The following is a 22,400-nucleotide window of genomic DNA, read 5'->3' on the forward strand; positions in this document are numbered from 1 at the left end:
GTATTCGTTCAAAATGCTCATCATCTTTTGTTTTTCTTCTATTTTAGTATAATTTGGTCTGTCTATAACGCTGGGTTGCTATCTGAATTTTCAAATTTTCCATATCTTCTACATATTGATTCATGTCGGCTTTGTGTGAAGTGTTATCTTCCACACATTTTTAACATCACTCATAGTCCAAGTCCTATACACTAAATAGTCAGGTCGGCGCCATAAATTGGTCATTTGTGCAGCAGTCTGTGCTGGAGATAGTAGTCCTCCCAGTCTTTTCGACCATTTCAAGTCAGTTCTGTCTGATCAAGTCATTCTGAGTGGTGGTCTAAGTCAGGGTAGAGGGGTGTGGTTGGTTTTCTCTATTCATTATCTTGTTCTTTCCTTTTCCTGACTCTGTCCTCTCTTGTAACCACCATTAGGTATCGCCATACCCATCTTAGGCCATTTTAGTAAGGTCATCTTTATTTCTATTGTCATTTTTCAACTGAATTATTTTTTGCGAATTAATATGGCTAGCTTATCTGGGCTTTGTGCTTCGGGAAAATTACAATCCTTGCAAGATAAGTTGTCCCTTTCCTTTTGTTTACTAATATTTTTCCCCATTTTGTGAATTTGGAGCAAAGAGTGTATGACGGTTGGCGTTTTTGTATTAGACAGGGTGACTGTTAAATACTCTTGCTTGGTATTCCTCAGGCTTCTACACAGAAGTTGCAGAGGAATATTGCCTTTGCTTCCAAACAAGTCGTCACTTGCTATCCTGTCTCTCAAACACTCGTTTACACAATCACACACGGTTTATACTGCAGTGTAGGCCAGTCCCAAGCCCGGATAAATGCAGAAGGTTGTGGCAGGAAGGGCATCCGTGTAAAACTGTGCCATATCAATGTAAGTGTTCATTAAAAGAATACCATACCGGATCGGTTGTGGCCCGGGTTAACAACGCCCGCCCTTGGGACTATTAACCTGCATGGCGTCGGTGGAAAATCAGCTACTGTGGGTCGAAGACAAAGAAAAGGATGAAAGCGGATACGTCGGCAGAAGAAGAAGAGAATTTCACAGAGCTTACAACTGAGTGTTGGGACTTTGAAAGTTGGGAATTTGACAGGAAAAGCTCAGGAAGCTTGGTTGACATGATCATGAGGAGAAAGGTTCATATATCGTGCATCCAAGAGAGCAGGTGGAAAGGTAGTCAGGCTAGAAGTTTAGGAGCAGGGTTTACATTATTTTAGCATGAAGAAGATGGAAAGAGAAATGGAGTAGGCTTAATTTTAAAGGAAGAGTTGACTAAGAATGTCTTGGAGGTCAAGAGTATAAGATCGAGTGATGTGGCTGAAATTTGAAATTGAGTGTTATGCACAATGTCATTTGTGGCTATGCCCCAAAGGAAGGATGTGACAGAGTTGAAAGAGAAATTGCAGAAGGAACAAGATGAAGTAGTTCTGAGCATCCCAGATAGAGTTGTGGTTGGTACAGATTGTAATGGACACGTTGGTGAAGGAAACAGGGGCGACGAAGAAGTGATGGTTAAGTATGGCATCCAGGAAAGAAACTTTGAGGCACAGATGGTAGCGGATTTTGTAAAAAGGATGCAAATGGCAGTAGTGAACACTTATTTCCAGAAGAGGCAGGAACATATAGTGACCTACAAGAGCGCGGGTAGAAGCACGTCAGTGGATTATATTTTGTGCAGACGATGTAATCTCAAGGAGGTTACTGACTGTAAGGTAGTGGTAGGGGAGAGTGTTGCTCGACAGCATAGGATGGTGGTGTGTAGGATGACTGGTGGTGGGTAGGAAGATTAAGAAGACAAAGGTAGAGCAGAGAACCATGTGGTGGAAGCTGAGAAAGGAAGAATTTTGTGTGGCCTTTCGGAAAGAGGTGAGACAGGCTCTCGATGATCTCTCGATGGGCAGCAGAAGCTCCCGGAAGAGTGGACTACGACAGCCAAGGTAATCGGAGAGACAGGCAAGAGAGTACTTGGTGTGTCTTCTGGTAGGAAAGCGGAGAATGAGACTTGGTGGTGAAACCCCAAAACACAGGAAGTCATACAAGGAAAGCAAAGAAGTGGGATACTGAGAGGACCGAGGAGAGGTGAAAGGAATACATTATGATTCAACGTAGGGCAAAGGTTAGACGTTGGGAAAACTAAACAAGAGGCATATGATGACATGTACACCAGGTTGGACACGAAAGAAGGAGAAAAGGATCTCTACAGGTTGGCCAGACAGAGGGATAGAGATGGGAAGGATGTACAGCAGGTAAGGGTGATTAAGGATAGAGATGGAAATGTGTTGACTGGTGCTTATTCAACAGAATACTAGCGGGCAAAAAGATGCCTGAAAAATGTAGGAAAAGTGTTCTAGTTCCCATTTTTAAGAACAAAGGCGATGTTCAGAGCTGTGGCAATTATAGAGGTATGAAGTTGATGAGCCACACAATGAAGTTATGGGAAAGAGTAGTGGAGGCTTGACTCAGGACACAAGTATTTGCGAGCAATAGTATGGTTTCGTGCCCAGAAAAAGTACCAGAGATGCGTTATTTGCCTTGAGGATGCTAGTGGAAAAGTACAGAGAAGGTCAGAAGGCACTGCATTGTGTCTTTGTGGATCTAGAGAAAGCCTATGACAGAGTATCAAGAGAGGAACTGTGGTACTGCATGCGTAAGTCTGGTGTGGCAGAGAAGTATGTTAAAATAGTACAGGACATGTATGATAGCAGCAGAACAATGGTGAGGTGGGCCTTAGGTGTGACAGAAGAATTTAAGGTGGAGGTGGGACTGCATCAGGGATCAGCTCTGAGCCCCTTCCTCTTTGCAGTGGTAATGGATAGGCTGACAGATGAGGTTAGACTGGAATCCCCTTGGACCATGATGTTCGCAGATGATATTGTGATATGCAGTGAAAGCAGGGAGCATGCAGAGGAACAATTAGAAAGATGGAGACATGCACTGGAAAGGAGAGGAATGAAGATTAGCCGAAGTAAAACAGAATATATGTGCGTGAATGGGAAAGGTGGAGGGGGAAGAGTGAAGCTTCAGGGAGAAGAGATAGCGAGGGTGGAGGACTTCAAATATTTAGGGTCAACAATCCAGAGCAATGGTGAGTGTGGTCAGGAAGTGAAGAAACGGGTCTAACCAGGTTGGAACAGCTGGCGGAAGGTGTCTGGTGTGTTATGTGACAGAAGAGTCTCTGCTAGGATGAAGGGCAAAGTTTACAAAACAGTCGTGAGGCCGGCCATGATATACGGATTAGATACGGTGGCACTGAAGAAACAACAAGAAGCAGAACTGGAGGTAGCAGAAATTAAGATGTTGAGGTTCTTGGAGTGAGCAGGTTGGATAGGATTAGAAATGAGCTCATTAGAGGGACAGCCAAAGTTTGATGTTTTGGAGACAAGGTTCAAAAGAGCAGACTTGTTGGTTTGGACATGTTCCAAGGCCAGAGATTGAGTATCTTGGTAGAAGGGTGCTTAGGATGGAGCTGCCATTCAAAAGAGTGAGCGGAAGACCAAAGAGAAGGTTGATGGATGTTGTGAGGGAAGACATGAGGGCAGTTGGTGTTCGGAAGATGCAGGAGATAGGTTTAGATGGAAAAAGATGACACGCTGTGGCGACCTCTAACGGGACAAGCCGAAAGGAAAATAACAAGATTTTATACAGACTGTATTTTATTTAACTCTGAATTTAAGTAAGTACACGAGTCCAACCTCGTTTATTTCCACGGAATTTAAGTGCACACGAGTCCGTCCTCGTTTATTACCTTTTAATGTACAGACGAGTCCACCCTCGTTACCTCTCACAGAATTTAACTGTAACCTCTACAGACGAGTCCGTCCTTGTTATAGGGAATTTAACTGTATCTCCTAAACGTTACCTTCGTGTAGACTGCAATGCACCTTCGCGCAGACTTCCCATCAACAATTACTTATACCTCGTAAGAAAATTGTTCTTACCAAGATGTCTTCTTGTCAGTTGGATTTCTGTCAACCCTCAGATCCCAGTTAGTGAGTTCGAGGACCAGTCCCTTAACGGGTCTGTGTTGCCATGGTCACGGGCTTCCTTGAAATTGACTCTGAAGCTGGCATCCTCAGGTATCTTGGAATCCAGCTCGAAGGACCAAGAAAACATTAGGTTTATCACCTAACTTGCTAGAATAGTTGCACAAATTACAGACAAGAAGTCGTCTTTCTTCTGTTTTCATATTTCTCCATAACTCTCGAGTATCACCAAGATGTTTTTGGGAAAATTTGAGACGAGCTTTTGTATTCTTTTCTGACAGCAGAGGTTTTCGGCTGAGAACCCTACTGTGGTTGTCATTTTTGGCCAGTGTCTTTCATAAGGTAGAGTAATGAACGCTGAACGAGGTTTATCACCAAACTTGCTGGAATAGTTGCACAAATAACAGACAAAAAGTCGTCTTTCTTCTGATCAGGAGGACGTGAAAGACAGGCCAGTTACAGTCTCCAAACACGTTCTGAACCAGCCTCTCATGCACTCTTTTTATTAGAAAACACACAATGTCAAAAGGAGGGGTGAGCAGATGAAATAAACAAAGGCACATTTTTTTGGTGATGATTTAGCACATTCTTTAGTTATGACGTAGTTGTCCTTGGCCAGAAGATACTGTTGCATCTGTGTGTAGGAGCTCGTCCTCTGAACAACACTCTTCGAAGCAAGAATGACACTAACATACTCAATGTACCTACAATAACAAGGATGACAGTAACATACTAAATGTACCTACAATAATTCAAATACATAATAAATATGTTCACAACAAATCCAACACTGACTTTAACTGAGGCCAGCAAGAGCTGATGGTCTTTTGAGATCTTGTAACCTACTTAACGTTCTCTGACAGATTCAACAAGTATAGTTGTAATCAGGTTTGGGTGTGGCTTGTGAAATCACTCACCTTTCCCAAACTTGTCACAGTGACTGTGCTTTAAGAATTAGCTTTTCACAGAAGATCCAAAAGATGTATTTATTTATTTGCACCTTCATAATTTGTCATATGAAATCTGCATTTTGTCTACTGTTTGGCATTTTTCCCCTCCATACACGAGGCCCGCCAGGCCATGCGCCACAAATATATACCAAATTCTTTTTCACGACACTGCGTGTGCATGGGTGTGTGCGCTTTTTTTCATCACCTTTTTCGTGCCTTTGGTGTTTGCATGTCTAGACTTCACTGAAGCACTCTGCAGTGTAGGCTGACACTTCTTCGTTGGTTTTCGCTGCTTCTTCATTGGTTTTCGCCATTTCTACTTCAGAGTCAGTGGTATCTAAATTTTTAAATTTGTAGAATTCCGGAAGAGGTGGAACATTACTTCTGGTTCCAATTGGGTCTTAATTTTCCAACCCAAAGATACATTATAGATTAGGAATGCATTGTGGTATTCAGGGCTCGAGACTGCGACCAAATTCGTTGCATATGTGAGGCTAGGAGATTTTTATATTGTTTAGCCACATTGGCTAAGAGATTTGACTCATTTCCCTGCCTAGATATAAGTCGGGATTTCTCGTCTGTTTCGGTGATTTTCCAGTAATTAGCCAGAATGCTTTGGGGTTGAGCAATGCTCTAAGAACAATCATGAGAATATCTTAACATTTGAGATATTTATTGACCATCAGATCCAAAACGGGCTTTGAGGTGTGGTTAGAAGAAAACAGGAAGCGCATCACAATGGATCACCCTGACCTGGATGAGATGGACATCATCAGAGAGGCAATGGGGCTCTTCAGGAATCTTTCAGAAGATGAGCGACTGGTATGAAACACTGCACTAACATTCCATTTCGTGAGCTAAAAATTTAAAGCATTTGATTGTCATGGAGTTTTTTTTTTTTCACTTTTTCACTCTTTTAAGATAGGCCGAATCTGGGGTTTATGCACCCATCCAATGTTCCCCTTGATGATAATGAACAAGTCCACTGAACAATGAAAAGCGTTAATCCGATAGGTCATGTCATATGTACTGAATCTTGAAAATTTGAGATTAATCCGATATCATTTAATGGTGTTTTTATTGGCAAATAGAAATTTTCATGGGTGCCGCCATTTTGGTGAGTCACATGACCTACTTGCGCGAATGTGACATATTCTGTGCGTAAACAAAGAAATCATGGCCGATTTGTAGTGTAATCAAATGCAGTACCACCACCATCGGACACGTGAAAATGCCCTACTGTATCGTGAAATTTTGCCATAATTCGGATAGAAATAATCCGAGGAAGGCTCGGTGTCATAAGATGCCCAGTAAGAAAAAGAAACATTTAAGGACCCAGCGGCTTGTGAAGTATGTTCGCCCTGAGCTGTACAACATATGTACAGGTGTATTTGCACATTTAAGACCAACACTTTTAGAGTACAATCAGTCTCTTAATTATTTTAAATAACCAGTGATGAAAGTCCTCCAGATTTTCCCGGAATTCCGGATTTTTAAATTTTAATGAAAATTCCTCCAGATATTAGTTGAACACATTGAACGAACATGCGTTTGAGTTTGTTGTTTCGCTTTCACGAGGGTAGCCATGTTGACACTAACACTAGTAACAGTAACGCCCCTCCCCTCGCATTCTCTCAAGACGTCACTTATTTTGTGTGGTCTTGACATTAATTTACGTGTTTATTTCATAAACGTTGTTAACGAGCCTGCTCCAAAACAACTGGTTTTTACCCGGAAACAGGAAATGCAAGTTGACATGTAACATGAGCATGTAGGAAAGCGCAGGTTCAGAACTGCTTCACATAATGCGAGCGCATTTATGTCGAAAGTCATCAACATCATGAGCCATGGCAAAGAAAATTCAGTTGCACCAGGGGTGCTCATTGCGTCGATCGCAGGGGGTGTGACGGCGTAAAAAAAAAAAAAAAACATTCGACTATCATCCACCTTGTCGCTTGATTCGGGTGTGGCCAATACGTCAAGCGCATCCGCATGCTCGCAAGCCAGCCTCCTATTTAGGGCAGTCCCGTGGCGCGTGCCCCCCACCCCCCACAACAATACGTCACAATTGCCGACAGGAATGTTTGTTCCAATGTATCGCTATCTTGTTGCCACCAACACAGATTATGTTGAAGTAAACTTTCAGCATCTTCATTACATTGCGAGTATAGACCGTTCGTGTTTATTCCTTGACAGGCCGGTGCATTTAACTTTTTTATTTCCAGATAAAGTTTGTCAGATCAAGAATTTTTATTGATGAAAAATTTTAAATAGCGTTTTATATCATGTTCTACTAATATCAGTTGAAATTGGAAATTATAATTTCTGAGTTTTAAGATTTAGGTTTCTATTTATGTATTTATTTTATTTTTAATTTACAGTGATGTTATATTTATCTAGTAAGTTATTTTAAGGCCATCCCGAATCACACCTGCAACTTTATCTTATCTTAACAAGTTTGAGACTTAAGCGTTAATAGTAATTACTACAGATCAAGTTCTTTAACATGTTTTTCTCTACAGTGTAGAAATTCTAGGATATATTTTCGTGTATATTCTATATGTATACTATAATATGTATAATGTGGGGAAAAGGACAATTTTAATGTCTTTACTGAATAGTTCACTTAATTCATTTGTCTTGAGATAAGATGGCATATTTTAATGACAAATGTGATTTTGTTGCTATCCAGTGATAGGGGGATGGGTGCCAAAAAAAATCTGGGCTTGGCCCTTGGGAAACTTCTGCGCAATTTTTTTTGGCTCAGGACTTAGAAATTTTACTTTCAATTTTAGTCTGAATTTTGTTCACAGATTTTGCCAGAATGCACCACAGCCATCCATTTTTTTCAAAAATTTCAAGGGGGGGCAGGCCCCCGGACCTCTCTAGTGCTCGCATTTGTATTTTCAGGAATTCTCATGAAAGTCCAATTTCATATCTAAATAACATTGTTGTTGATAACCAATGATGACAAAAGTAGTTCTAACCATTAATGCAACTTCTTGTGTTTTCATACGCCATGCAGGCATTGAGACCTCCATATGTTGATCCTGAACGTAATTCAATTTGATTTTCCATCATGATTGTACGATGGTGAACAGTTCTTGCTGACAAAAGCATGTCTTTTATCCGTTTGATTATTTTGCCTTTTTGCGAAGTTGGCAAAATGTTGATTGGCAACGTCGAGTACAAATCCTTTGGCATACTCCGCATCAGTGAATTTAAACACAGCAGAACCCTCCCTTTCCACAAAGGCTGTCCCTCCTTGTTGAAAACTTCGGTACGACTTGTGTTTTTTTCTTTGAGCGACCTTTGTCAAAAGTTTCCATAATTATTGTTCCACACAATCGGCGTTCTGCGCCTGTGGTTAGTTAGCATGTCAGATTCTGCGTCATTCCCGTCTGAAAATCTATCCAAATATTCACCATTATTTACAGCCACAGATTCAAATCTGTATGGACGTATTCCTCCGTCTTCCCGAACAACCGATGCTGGTATTTCTTCAGCAGATGAGGATAAATCCAAGAAATCAGCACTGTCCGTGATTGTGTTTGCGTACAGGAGTCGCACAGGAGACGTCATTTCCTGTTTTTTAAGTTAGTTGACCCGCCAAAATGGCGGTGCCCATTAATTTCGTAATTGACGATAAAACTCTTCTCAATACACCATTAAATGATATCGGATTAACCTCAAATTTTCAAGGTACAGTACATATGACATGACCCGTTGGATGAAAGCTTTTCATTGTTCAGCATAGTATTCCTTTAAAACAAATCAACACACAGCAATGTTACATTGGCACCAAGTAGCAAAAATCATCTGAAAAAATGGTCAAGGCTTTTGAATTGCACATAATAATAACCCATAAAGGCAGAAGTGTACCACCCCATCTTTTCGCCACTCATTTAGAGGTGACAAACATCTTGTGTGGTTAGTGCAGTATCCTGATGATGACCCTGCATTCATCAAGCTTCTTAGCAGGCAGCTGGATGCCACTCCACACAGTCAGAGAACGTGAAGTGGTGGGGTTAGGTAGGCATGTTGCCTGGAAACCGTGTTGCGTGATTATTGCTAGTGAAGGGTGTACATTGCTGATCTCATGATAAAACTCAGAAATAGTGAGGCGGTTGGCCTCTCCTACTTTTATGCTTTTTGTCAGACTTGCACCTCTCATTTGTCTATCATATTCTCCAAGTATGACGTTTCTATTTATAGCTGCCGTATTTTTTTCTTTTTTGTGTGTAAAACAACATTTTGTGCTCATGTGTGTTTCATCTGGTGATTTCACATAATTTAATTTGATTGTTTCATTCTCTGTTGTCTCAAAACATTTCCTGGCTTTGTTAACATCATAAAAGCTTCTGTGTCGTTACTAATCATAAATAAATCTGAAAAATTATGGATATTGCATGTCACAATTATCATGACCAAAATTATCATGATTCTCACATTATTGCCATAAGAGATCACTTATAATGCACCAAGTACATAGTGCTGTGTTAATAAATGACTTAAAGCAAGCAACATATACTCTTTCACTTTGCTACTATGATCGAAATTTACTATCACAATATTACGAAAAGAAACTTAAAGATGACTGAAAACCTAACAAAAGATTGCAAGAATTTTTTATTTAGATGGAAAAAAATTAAATCAACCGTGTACTTTTAGGCATTAGTAATTGTAAACAGCAATGACAAGTTTTAAGAAATACATGCATGACCCTACAAATTGTATCTATGGTACTAAACAGTGATGTTTAGAATTGGATGAGCAATATTTAAACAATCTAATTAATTCTACAGTTCACATTAAAAAAAATGCAGCCCTATGAGTGCACAAGCCAGTGGAATCTGTAGGGCGGTACCAAGCCTGGATGAATCCAGTGGTTGCGTCAGGAAGGGGAAGCCGGCTTGAAACTTTGTCATTTATGAGTGTTCATCTCGAGAATCCCAAACTGGATCAGTTGTGGCCCGGGTTAACAACGTCTGCCCCCGGCACACTTAACCTGCAGGGCGTTGGTGGAAATTCCGCTACTGTGGGTCGAAGACAAAGAGGAGGAAAGCGCATTTGTCGGCAGGATAGGAGGAAGAATGCACAGAGCCTACAACTTATTGTTGGGATTTTGAATGTTGGGACTATGACAGGAAAAGCTCAGGAGTTGGTTGACCGGATGATGAGGAGAAAGGTTAATATATCATGCATCCAAGCGAGCAGGTGGAAAGGTCGTAAGCCTAGAAGTTTAAGAGCAGTTTAAATTATTTTACCATGGATTAGATGGAGTAGCGTTTATTTTAAAGGAAGAGTGGGCTAAGAATGTCTTGGAGGTGAAAAGAGTATCAGATCGAGTGATGAGGCTGAAATTTGAAATTGAGTGTTATGTATGATGTCATTTGTGGCTATGGTCCACAGGTAGGAGGTGATTTGGAGTTGAAAGAGAAATTCTGGAAGGAGCTAGATGAAGTAGTTCTGAGCATCCCAGACACAAGAGAGTTTTGATTGGTGCAGATTGTCGTGGACATGTTGGTGAAGGGAAAAGGGCAATGAAGAAGTGAAGGATAAGTACGGCATCCAGTAAAGGAACTTTGGGGGACAGATGGTGAACTTTGCAGAAAGAATGGAAATGGCATTAGTGAACACTTTTTCCCCAGAAGAGCAGAGGTAGAAGCATGCAGATGCATTACTTTGTGTGCAAACGATGTAACGAGGTTACTGACAAGTGTGATGGACCAGGATATTTGTAAATTGATTAATTTCCACCATTGGATTTTAATGACGTTTCAGATTAACAATTACTGTCTTTTGCCATCTTCAGCCTTCATGCTTCTTCACTCCTTGTCTCTATGTGGACAGTTCAGCTGTGGTCCCAGTCAACACAGGGAAACCCAGATTTCCCTCTCCCCAGCCACTTCAACAAGCTCCCCTGGAGAGATCCCGAGGCTTTCCCAGGCCAGCTGAGACATTTCCAGCGTGTCCTTGGTCGTCCCCAGAGTCTCCTGGTGGAATGTACTCCGTACAACTCATTATGGAGGCGTCCGGGAGGCATCTCATCTGGCTCCTCTCTATGTGGAGGAGCTGCGGCTCACCAGGGAGGCATCCAGATCAGATGTTACAGCCACCTCATCTGGCTTCTCTCAATGTGGAGGAGCCCTTCCCAGATGACTGAGCTGCTCACCCTATCTCTAAGGGAGAGCCCGGACACCCTGTAATAACACATTTCGGCCCATTGTATCCAGGATCTCATTCTTTCGGTCACAACCCACAGCTCGTGATCGTAGGTGAGAGTAGGAACATCACTCGACCAGTAACTTGAGAACTTCGCCTTTAGACTTAGCTCCATCTTTACCACAACGGACCGATACGAAGTCTGCATCACTGCAGATGCTGCACTGATCTGCCTGTCAATCCGTTAAGTTCCATTTTTCCCTCACTCATGAACAAGACTCCAATATACTTGAACTCCTCCCGACCTGAAGAGGGCATGCCACCCTTTTCCGACTGCGAACCATGGTCTCAGATTTAGAGGTGTCGATTCTGATCCCAAACGCTTCACACTCTGCTTCAACCTGCTCCAGCGAGAGTAAGAAATCATTATCATATCATTGATAAAGCCAACACAACCACATCATCTGCAAAAAGCATACATCCAATACTGAGGCCACCAATCCAGAACCCCTCTATGAGCAAAGTTCTGTTGGAGGTCAGAGTCAAAACTCCTTCGTATTCAGCGTATTCTGACAGACGTTCCCAGTAGAAACCTCACAATATATTTGGGCTTACCATCTCGAACTGGCATCTTCTCCCACCTTTGGAGCCAACTCACCACCAGTTTGTCATCAGTTGACAGCTCTACCCCTCTCCTTACCCTTGTGTCCAAGATATGCAGTTGCAAGTCCAATGATACGACCAGAAAGTCATTCATCAACAGAGGATTGTTCGGGTATGGGTTCGAGCGATATGACACTTACTTTCGCTATCCCAAATGTGCCTTAATGACTGAGCCCGAACAATCCTCTGATTCTTGTTCAATACTGGAATGTGCTTTCCAGTTGATGGATAACAAGCAATAACAGACAATACGTTCGCATTTGTTTCTGTATTCTTTCATTCGCTTTGTTCGGCTTTGTGAGACGTCCATAGCGAAATGCACGTGGAGCGAAAATGAACTCGTGGAAGCAGAGCGAAAATGAACACACGGAAGAAGCATGGATGGAGAAATTTCAGACTGGCACGGACGTAGAAAAAGTAGAAAAATTCTGCGCGCATCCCCATTAATCCCAAGGGGACTTTTCAGCACGGGGGAGCAGTCAGACCATCAAACCAGCCAAAACCATGCTCGTCTGCGAGGCACGGCTTGGCCTGGCGGCTTGTCCGCCCACCAACTATGAGACACGCAAGCTCTTTTCAAAGAAGAGAACATCTCACAATCGATTAAAGTCTCCAGGGCAATATTACCCTATTGTTTCGAGCCATATTTAGATGATATGCGGATCACTTCTAGCTAATAACAGACTCCCAGACAGTATGTATGAGCCAGCCCGGCCGAAGCCGTGCTTGTCTGTGAGGCACGGCTTGGCCAGCGGCTCGTCCGCAAGGCATGGCTTCCGCGGCGGCTCGTGGGACACGGAAGCTGAGTAGAAGCCGTGATCGGCGGACACAACGCCGATGGGCACATCGCCACATTTAGCGCACCTGACTTACAGACGCAGATCTTTTGTTACGTTCTGAAAGGATTATGTCCTCCCCCCCGCTATTGTTTTTTTTTAGTAGGTCTATACACACCTACCTGTCATTTGAAACCCACGCAATCCATTTTTCACGAAGAACCGGGTCTCTTGGAAACTTATGAAGGCTAAATCCATCCTCCCAAGTGTTCGAGCAATATCCAGCAATGCAGCAAGCCAGCACTTGGGCAAACACGAACGAACAACGAGCTACCTTCCAGCAGGTAAAACTAATATAAATATACGAGAACGCTTGAGTCCGATACTGCCCTTAACGTCACTTCCTGCTTCTTTTCAAAAACAAATCCCTCGAGAGGTTTTTCATGGCGGAAGTTACAAAAAGCCATATACATCAAAATCATGTTTTGTGGTGAAAAAAACTGATCCATATCGGCTGACATTTTTTCATTCATAACGTACTAAAAATCATCCATTTCATGACAGTGGCACTTTAAGTTAAGCTATAAAACAGTGGTAAGGCCAGCCAGGATGTACAGATTAGAGATGTTGGCACTGAAGAGATAACAGGAAGGAGAGCTAGAGGTAGCAGAAATGAAGATGTTGAGGTTCTCTCGAGGAGTGAGCAGGTTGGATAGGATTAGAAATGAGCTCATTAGAGGGACAGCCAAAGTTGGATGTTTTGGAGACAAGGTTCAAAAGAGCAGACTTGGTGGTTTGGACATGTCCAGAGGCCAGAGATTGAGTATCTCAGTAGAAGGGTGCTGAGGATGGAGCTGCCATTCAAAAGAGTGAGAGGAAGACCAAAGAGAAGGTTGATGGAAGTTGTGAGGGAAGACATGAGGGCAGTTGGTGTTAGGAAGATGCAGGAGATAGGGTTAGATGGAAAAAGATGACACCCTGTTGCGACCCCGAACAGGAAAAGCCAAAGGACAAGAAAAAGACTCTGAACTGCTGTTTGGTGCAGAGGCGTAAACAACAGTCAGGACCCGTCTCCCTACCCAAAAGTGGAGGGAGGCTACCTTCTCATCAACCAGGGTAAACCCCAATGTACAAGTGCCGAGCTGGGGGGCACTCTCACTTTGCTTGCGTTAGCAAGTCTGATTACACAAAGTCAATCTAACTGCAACCTATGCTCTCCTGGTGCCAAGTGGCCATGTGTTTATGAACAATGCGCGATGTGCACAGAATTCCAATCACAGAACACCACTCGGGTTATGATTGTGGGCGTTCTTCCCAAGAATGCCCTTCCAGAGCTCACTGTGGTTGCCCACATGAACATTGATGTCCCTCAGCAGAAAAAAAATGGATTCCCCAGCAGGAGAACTCTCCAGCACTCCCTTTAAGAACAGTAAAAATAGTGGGTACTCTTAACCTTTGTTTGGTGCATAGTTTGGTGAACAGTCAGGACCCGTCCCCCTTTACCTGAAGGTGGAGGGAGGCTACCCTCTCGTCCACTAGTGTAAACCCCAACGCACAGGTGCCGAGATGAGGGGCAATCATTATAGCCACACCTGTTAGGTGCCTCTCGCAGTAGGCAACTCCAGAGTGGGACTGGTAACAGAGCCCAAGTAGTTTGTCAAGGTTAGTCCGACTATCCCTAGTCGGAACTTCTCAACCTCACACACCATCTCGGGCGTATCGTATTGTGCGCCTGCCTCTAGATGGTGGTGGGCTCCGAGCTGTAAATTCAGCTTAGTGCTAGCACAAGCACGACTATTATATGCTGTTCTGACTTGCTCGGTAGTGTAAATATTTGCATTTTGCGACATAAACATTAAAACTTGTTTGCAGCAGATTACTCGATTGGACAACAGAGTTATACAGTATAACGATCCAATCGTGTTAGTGGTTAATCGAGTTTCACCATTGTCATGTACATGTGTTCTCGGTTCTCAGAAATCACAGTGTAACTTGTGACCCAAGTAATGGCATGTGGGACTTAGCGCGAACTGAGCGACGGTCTGTTCAAAGTTTTACGATGGCAAAAGTGTTAGAAAAAAAGGATGAAGATCGAGCGAGGGCAATTGACAAGGATGCTGGAATCAAAAACTGTATCAGACGGGCATGGCTTGAAAAAAGTGTAACCGTGCAGATAGGACCGAAAACGATATCAACATGTCGAACCAAACACATACACAAAGTGGACATTCCTGGCCAAGTGCTGCGCACTCTGTGTTCTGATAGGAGCAAAAAATATCCGGGAGGACACTCAAATGACGTTTTGGGAAATATGGTTACGGGATGTTGAGTGAGACTTCCACAACTATGCGTATTAATGATAGCCTCTCCATTCTTTCTTTTTTTTTTTTTCTTGTTTTTTGGATAGACATTGAAGTGACCAATATTATGTGGTTTTCATAACAATATCTATTTTAAAATGTATATTTGGGTGTCAGTGGCACTTTAAGGTGGAGGTGGGACTGCATCAAGGATCAGCTCTGATCCCTTTCCCATTCGCTGTGGTAATGAATAGGCAGACAGAGTAGGCAAGACTGGAATCCCCTTGGACCATGATGTTCGCAGATGATACTGTGATTTGCAGTGAAAGCAATGATCAAGTGGACGATCAATTAGAATGAAGATTAGCCTAAGTAAAACTGATTATATGTACGTGAATAAGGGGTGGAGCGGAAAGAGTGACGCTCCAGGGAGAAGAGATAGTGAGGGTGGATGACTTCAAATACTTGGGGTCAACAATCCAAAGCAATGTCGAGTGTGGTAAGAAAGTAAAGAAACGGGTCCAAGCAAGTTAGAACAGCTGGCTGAAGGTGTCTGGTGTGTTATATATCCGAAAAGTCTTTGCTAGGATGAAGGGCACTTTATAAAACAGTGGTGAGATGGGCCATGATGTACGCATTAGAGACGGTGGCACTTAAGAGACAACAGGAAGCAGAACTGGATGTGGCAGAAATGAAGATGTTGAGGTTCTCGGTAGGAGTGAGCAGGTTGGATCGGATTAGAAATGAGCTCACTAGAGGGACAGCCAAAGTTGGAGGTTTTGGACACAAAGTTCGAGAGCAGAGACTTCGATGGTTTCGACATGAGGAAGACCAAAGAGAAGGTTGATGGATGTTGTGAAGGAAGACATGAGGGCAGTTGGTGTTCGAGAGGAAGATTCAGGAGATAGCCTTAGATGGAAAAAATTTGGCGATTCCCAACGGGACAAGCCAAGAGGAAAAGAAGTACTTTTGTTTGTACTTGTATTGTTTTTCAAAAAATTGTCTGGACAACAATCATTAATATTAATCTTCGTGCATGTGCTAATGTAGTGGTCATACTGTATATATCTCGGGACAGGCCACAGGATCACTTAACCTGGTCCCTGTAATTGTCAGAACAGAATCCCTCAACCAACTAAAATAAATGTTCAATGATGGCATAACATTTTAATACTGTTGATCATAGGTATTACAGTCTAAATAACCAATTATCACTGTTTAACTTGAACTTTGTGCAGAAGAATTTTTTTTGCATTAAATATTTGCATAAAGCATTTGTGAGTGGTGCAGTTTATCCACTGCACTACACATGCTTGAACAAGCCTTTAAAAGAAGCATCTGACTCATCTCCAATCTGGAAAAAGATCCATAATAGCTACGTTTGGTGCATCGCTGTGGAACTGAACATTGGTGATTTTGTTTAGTTCCGGAGCCTCCACCATTGCATTATAAACCGTGATACCATGTTCCTCCCACAGCATGTTGTCTTCTCTCACATCTGTGAAGTTTGTTTGGAAACATTTTTTGAATCCCAAGAGTCTTGGTTCCCTTCCCTTTATTCGTCATTATTGTTGGTGCTTTGAGGCGCAGCTCCACAGTGCGAATTGCGCAGGCTCTTGCCCTCCTTTCAACTCCAATCTGTAGCAGTGCCCTCCTTTCAAATAGTATCTGTAGCATCTCTCGGAACTACGCAATTCTCCCACATCACAAAACTCTTCCAAGTGCTTTTTGATGGTTTATTTTCTCCTTCGTCGTCCTCCACAATCTCACATTCGATTCAGCGACTTTGAACTGCTGCGCTGCAGTTTACCCCTTCTTCAGCAGCAGTGAAGACACTTTTCTTTTAAAAGGAGCTGCATAACTAGTCCTTGTCGACGTTTTTTGTATACCTTCTTTAACACCCTTTCTACCTGTATACGATGGCGGAAATGAGGTGCCGACATTTTCTCTCGCATTGACAAGGTTTACATAGAACTAGATATGATCTCTTAAGCGGATTCACCAAGGGTAGATGTTTTGAAGAGAAGATTGTAGAGAGAAAACTTCGATGGTTTTCACATGTCCATGCTTCACACAGACGTTTTCTCACCGTCACAGTACTTTCAAGTAAGTCCAGACTGTCACTGATTATCCTGGAGCTGATAATTAGCTGAGTTCTTTCCATTCTGGTTATTCTGCGATCTATTTTGGTGGTTGTCTTCCATTTTCTGCCACGTGTCTCTGGTTTTGCTCTCCATTGACATTAGCCTTGAGAAATCATTTTAGCTGAACAGCCTATATAAATTTATTTGCACCTCTTTATAAGCTTCAAACTTTTCATCAAAGGATGCTGTTCTTCTGAATAATGTGTTGAACAACCTCTCTTTTTTAGGCTTTTCAGGAGAAATGCATTTTCAACAGGTGCTGGCTTCATTCTTAAATAGGGGCCACATGATTCACAACTGTTTTTCACAAAGTTCATTACCTCACTGAATGTTGTTTTCCTTTCGGCTTGTCCCTTTCGGGGTCGCCACAGCGTATCATCTCAGATGAACGCATATATATGTTTGGCACAATTTTTACGCCGGATGCCCTTCCTGACGCAACCCTTCTCAGGGAGTGGAGGGTCCAGTGGGATACGAACCCACAACCCCTGGTTTACCAAACCAGTGCTCAAACCACTGAGCTATGGGGCCTCACTGAATGCCACACTATTTTTTTAAACACACCCCTTTCAAAAACGTTCCTAATTTCACAACTTTAAGAGGGTGTATATCATGAATACTGGGCCTTATTGGTTTTACGAGAATCTACTGCAACTACTGGTAACTTGTTTGACTTTGCTTCTTTTCCTCTCGGCTTGTCCCGTTAGGGGTGGCCCACTGCGTGTCATCTTTTTCCATCTAAGCCTATCTCCTGCATCTCCGTTTCTAACACCAACTGCCCTCATGTCGTCCCTCACAACATCCATCAACTTTCTCTTTGGTCTTCCTTTCGCTCTTTTACCTGGCCGCTCCATCCTTAGCAACCTTCTACTGATATACTCACTCTCTCGCCTCTGGACATGTCCAAATCATCAAGGTCTGCTCCCTCGAACCTTGTCTCCAAAACATCCAACTTTGGCTATCTTCATTTCTGCCACCTCCAGTCTCTAACCCATACATCATGGCTGGCCTCACCACTGTTTTATAAACTTTGCCCTTCATCCGAGCAGAGACTCTTCTGTCACATAACACACCAGACACCTTCCGCCAACTGTTCCAACCTATTTGGACCAGTTTCTTCACTTCCTTACCACACTCTCCATCCACTCTCCACACGTCTCCCTGGAGCTTCACTCTTCCCCCATCGCCCCTCTGATTCATGCACATATCTGTTTTACTTCAGCTAATCTTCATTCCTTTCATTTCTAGTGCATGCCTCCATCTTTCTAATTCTTCATCCCCCTCATCCCTGTTTTCACTGCATATCACAATGTCATCTGCGAACATTATTCTCCAGGGGGATTCCAGTCTAACCTCATCTCTCAGCCTATTCATTACCACAGCAAACAGGAAGGGGCTCACAACTGATCCCTGATGCAGTCCCACCGTCACCTTAAATTCTTCTGTCACACCTACGGCACACCAATGTGCTGCTGTCCTCATTCATGTCCTATTCTGACATATTTCTCCGCCACACCAAACTTACGCATGCAGTTCCACAGTTCCTCTCTTGGTATTCTGTCAAAGGCTTTTTCTAGATCCACAAAGACACAATGTAGCTCCTTCTGACCTTCTCTATACTTTTCCACTAGCATCCTCAAGGCAAATAATGCATCTCTGGTACTTTTTCTGGGCACGAAACCATACTATTGCTCGCAAATACTTACTTGTGTCCTGAGTCAAGCCTCCACTACTCTTTCCCATAACTTCATTGTGTGGCTCATCAACTTTATTCCTCAAGGCCCCATAGCTCAGTGGTTAGAGCATTGGTTTGGTAAACCAGGGGTTGTGAGTTTGTATATCACTGGGGGCTCTACTCCCCAAGAGGGGTTGCGTCATGAACGGCATCCGGTGTAAAAACTGTGCCAGACAAATATGAGCGTCATGCTGTGGCGACCCCTAACGGGACAAGCCGAAAGAAACTTACTTATGATCAACTTTATTCCTCCATAGTTCCCACAGCTCTGTACATCGCTTTTGTTCTTAAAAATGGGAACGAGCACACTTTTCCTCCATTCTTCAGGCATCTTCTCACCCACTAGTATTCTGTTCAATAAGTTGGTCAAAAACTCGACAGCCACATCTCTAAATTGCTTCCATACCTCCACAACTGCCTTTCTGTTCTTCATCCTCTTGAGTCCCTTTTTAACTTCCCCCTTACTAAACTTTGCCACTTCCTGGGCCTTCACACTTGCCTCTTCTACTCTCCCTTCTCTCTCATTTCTTCATTCATCAACTATTCTTTACATCTATGGAGAGCACCAGTCAACACATTTCCATCTCTATCGTTAATCACCTTCCCATCTCTACCCCTCTGTCTGGCCAACCTGTAGAGATTCTTTCTTTCGTGTCTAACCTGGTGTACATGTCATCATATGGCTCTTGTTTAGCCTTCGCCACTTCTCCCTTTGCACTACGTTGCATCTCAATGTATTTCTTTCGACTTTCTTCAGTCCTTTTTGTCCCACTTCTTCTCTGCTAATCTCTTTCCTTGTATGACTTCCTGTATTTTGGGTTTCTGCCACCAGGTCTCTTTCTCCCCTTTCCTACCAGAAGACACACCAAGTACTCTCCTGCCTGTCTCTCTGATCAAATTGGTTGTCGTAGTCCAGTCTTCTGGGAGCTCCTCCTGTCTATCGAGAGGCTGTCTCATTTTTTTTTCGAAAGGCCACACAACATTCTTCCTTTCTCAATTTCCACCACATAGTTCTCTGCTCTACCTTTGTCTTTTTCATCTTCCTACCCATCACCAGAGTCGTCCTATACAACACCAACCTATGGTGTCGAGCTACATTCTCCCCTACCACTACCTAACAGTCAGTAACCTCCTTCAGATTACATCGTTTGCACAAAATATAATCCACCTGTGTGCTTCTAGCGCCGCTCTTGTAGGTCACTATATGTTCCTGCCTCTTCTGGAAAACAGTGTTCACTACTGCCATTTGCATCCTTTTTACAAAATCTGGCACCATCTGTGCCTCAAAGTTCCTTTCCTGGACGCCATACTTACCCATCACTTCTTCGTCGCCCCTGATTCCTTCACCAACTTGCCCATTACAATCTGCACCAACCACAACTCTCTATCTGGGATGCTCAGAACTACTTCATCTAGTTCCTTCGGGAATTTCTCTTTCAACTCTGTCACATCCTACCTTTGTCGCATTGCCACAAATGACATTGTGCATAACATTCAATTTCAAGTTTCCGCCACATCACTCGATCTTATACTCTTTTGACCTCCAAGACATACTTAATCAACTCTTCCTTTAAAATAAACCCTACTCCATTTATCTTTCCATCTTCTTCATGCTAAAATAATTTAAACGCTGCTCCTAAACTTCTAGCCTTACTACCTCTCCACCTGCTCTCTTGGATGCACGATATATATGAACCTTTTTCCTCATGATCATGTCAACCAACTCCTGAGCTTTTCCAGTCACATTCCCAAGTTTCAAAGTCCCAACACTCAGTTGTAAGCTCTGTGAAATTCTCTTCTTCTGCCGACGTATCCGCTTTCCTCCTTTTCTTTGTCTTCGACCCACAGTAGCTGATTTTCCACCGACGCCATGCAGGTCAATAGTGCCAAGGGCGGGCATTGTTAACCCGGGCCACGACCGATCCAGTATGGTTTTCTTTTAATGAACACTTGTAATTTTATGGCACAGTTTTACGCCGGATGCCCCTCCTGCCACAACCCTCTGCATTTATCGAGGCTTGGGACCGGCCTACAGGTTGCACTGGCTTGTGCCCTCATAGGGCTGCATTGGTAACTTCTTTTGGATGTAGCAATTGGACTGCCATTCTTGATGCAATTTTTTTTGCAAATCATATGAGCAGTTTGTAATTTTGAACCAAAAATTATTTCAACGCTATAATGAATCAGTGAGTGTCCATAAATCAGTTATGCATCATTTGTCAAGCTATACATAGATATTTTATTTGTGGGAGTACATGGAAGAAGAAAAAAGCTCCAACAAACCAATCTCTTTTGAAGTGAAACTTTTTTTTTGAATGACCATTGATGAAATAGAATGACCAAGTCACAAAGATCCACCCACTACAAAAATGCAAAACATATTTATTTTAAAGTATATTGAGGATTCATTATGTGTAAATCTATGTTTGTGTGCCTTGCATAACCGCATGAGCCAACATTGCTCAACACAACATAGTGAACCATAAACAATTTTTGTAACTATCTGAGTTCACGTTGATGATCACTAAACACTATACGAATGAAAATGCACACCTGGGCTGTGTCACTCACGTGAGTGGATTCGTCCAACTGTGGTGAGAAACACAATCTCAATCAAGTACTTTCACACATGAGCCATGGCTTCACAGCGCCCTGCAACTGTACTCCTTTACAGCTGCAGAGATTTTCTTGAAAGTAATATTTCCGCCTTATTTTTAAAAGATCGGGACAACGAGTCAGCTCTACCTCTTTATGTGTGATGTGACGAACCCGGAAACAATGCTTCGGCCGGTGGTGCTTTCGCTGTTTAACTACATTGTGTGAAAAGTGACTGCTGTGCGGCCAGTTGGGATTTTAGTTCATTCACTTTTTTCATTCTCAGCTTGCTTTTCGGCAGAATGTCTTTGTCGTATTTTCCATAAACAGTTCGAAGACGCCATTCCACATTTCTCTACACTGGCAGATGAGGCAAACGCACTTCGAAAATGACGTGGAGAAAAAAAAGTCTCCGTATGAAAGTGACACGTTTTTGTCTTTTTACTGCAGCATCCATACTCATTTCTTAAGCGAGAGCTTAAAATAGAAATTGAATTTTCTACTAATTTCAAACGTACTGATACAGTGGTACCTCTACTTGCAAAATTAATCCGTACCGGAAGTCATTTCATAACATGAAACTGTAAATAGAAAAGGAACACAAAAACATTTGTAAAAATGTACTAATTTACTTCAGGTTTAGATCATGGATCACATGTGACCCAGTGGGGGTTAACTCCCCAAAAAATATGCATTTAATGCGGACACGTGAGATGCTGGGATTTAAAGGTAAAAAGAGTAACTGTGGTGCGTTGTTTATACAGTGGGCCCTTAATTACACTGGATCATATGTGACCCCATGGGTTCTTTCAGGTTTACATTAAATTTCAATATTTCCTGAAGTACCAATCCAAGGATGTTTGCCTTTGACAGCTTTTAATAATCTTGCGGAAATGGTTGCCTCCTTCTCTAAGATGGAAACTGCTCCTGTGTGAACCAACACGTCGATGTCCTCACTTCTCTGTTGAAAGATCCTCGTGGTGAACTAACTCATCGATGTCTTTGCTTCGCTGTCGAAAGATCCTTGTGGTGAACCAACTCGTCGATATCCCCCTGAGTCTTTCCCAGTTAAACAATTTCCCC

The 22,400-nt window shown here is 42.7% G+C and overlaps 1 protein-coding gene across 3 annotated transcripts in view; it reads left to right on the top strand.

Annotated features, from left to right (window-relative positions):
• Positions 1–22,400, top strand: part of wdhd1 (WD repeat and HMG-box DNA binding protein 1) — a 104,908-nt gene that overhangs the window by 80,257 nt on the left and 2,251 nt on the right. For 2 of the 3 annotated variants that reach the window (XM_061815837.1, XM_061815839.1), the window contains exon 24: positions 5,626–5,761. The exons of the other annotated variant lie outside the window; for it this stretch is intronic. In XM_061815837.1, the coding sequence (XP_061671821.1) occupies positions 5,626–5,761 (136 nt within the window). The remainder of the gene's footprint in view (positions 1–5,625; positions 5,762–22,400) is intronic. 3 annotated transcript variants of the gene reach the window in all.

Source organism: Syngnathoides biaculeatus, chromosome 3, assembly GCF_019802595.1.
Source record: "Syngnathoides biaculeatus isolate LvHL_M chromosome 3, ASM1980259v1, whole genome shotgun sequence".
In the NCBI taxonomy this organism is placed as follows: Eukaryota; Metazoa; Chordata; class Actinopteri; order Syngnathiformes; family Syngnathidae; genus Syngnathoides; species Syngnathoides biaculeatus.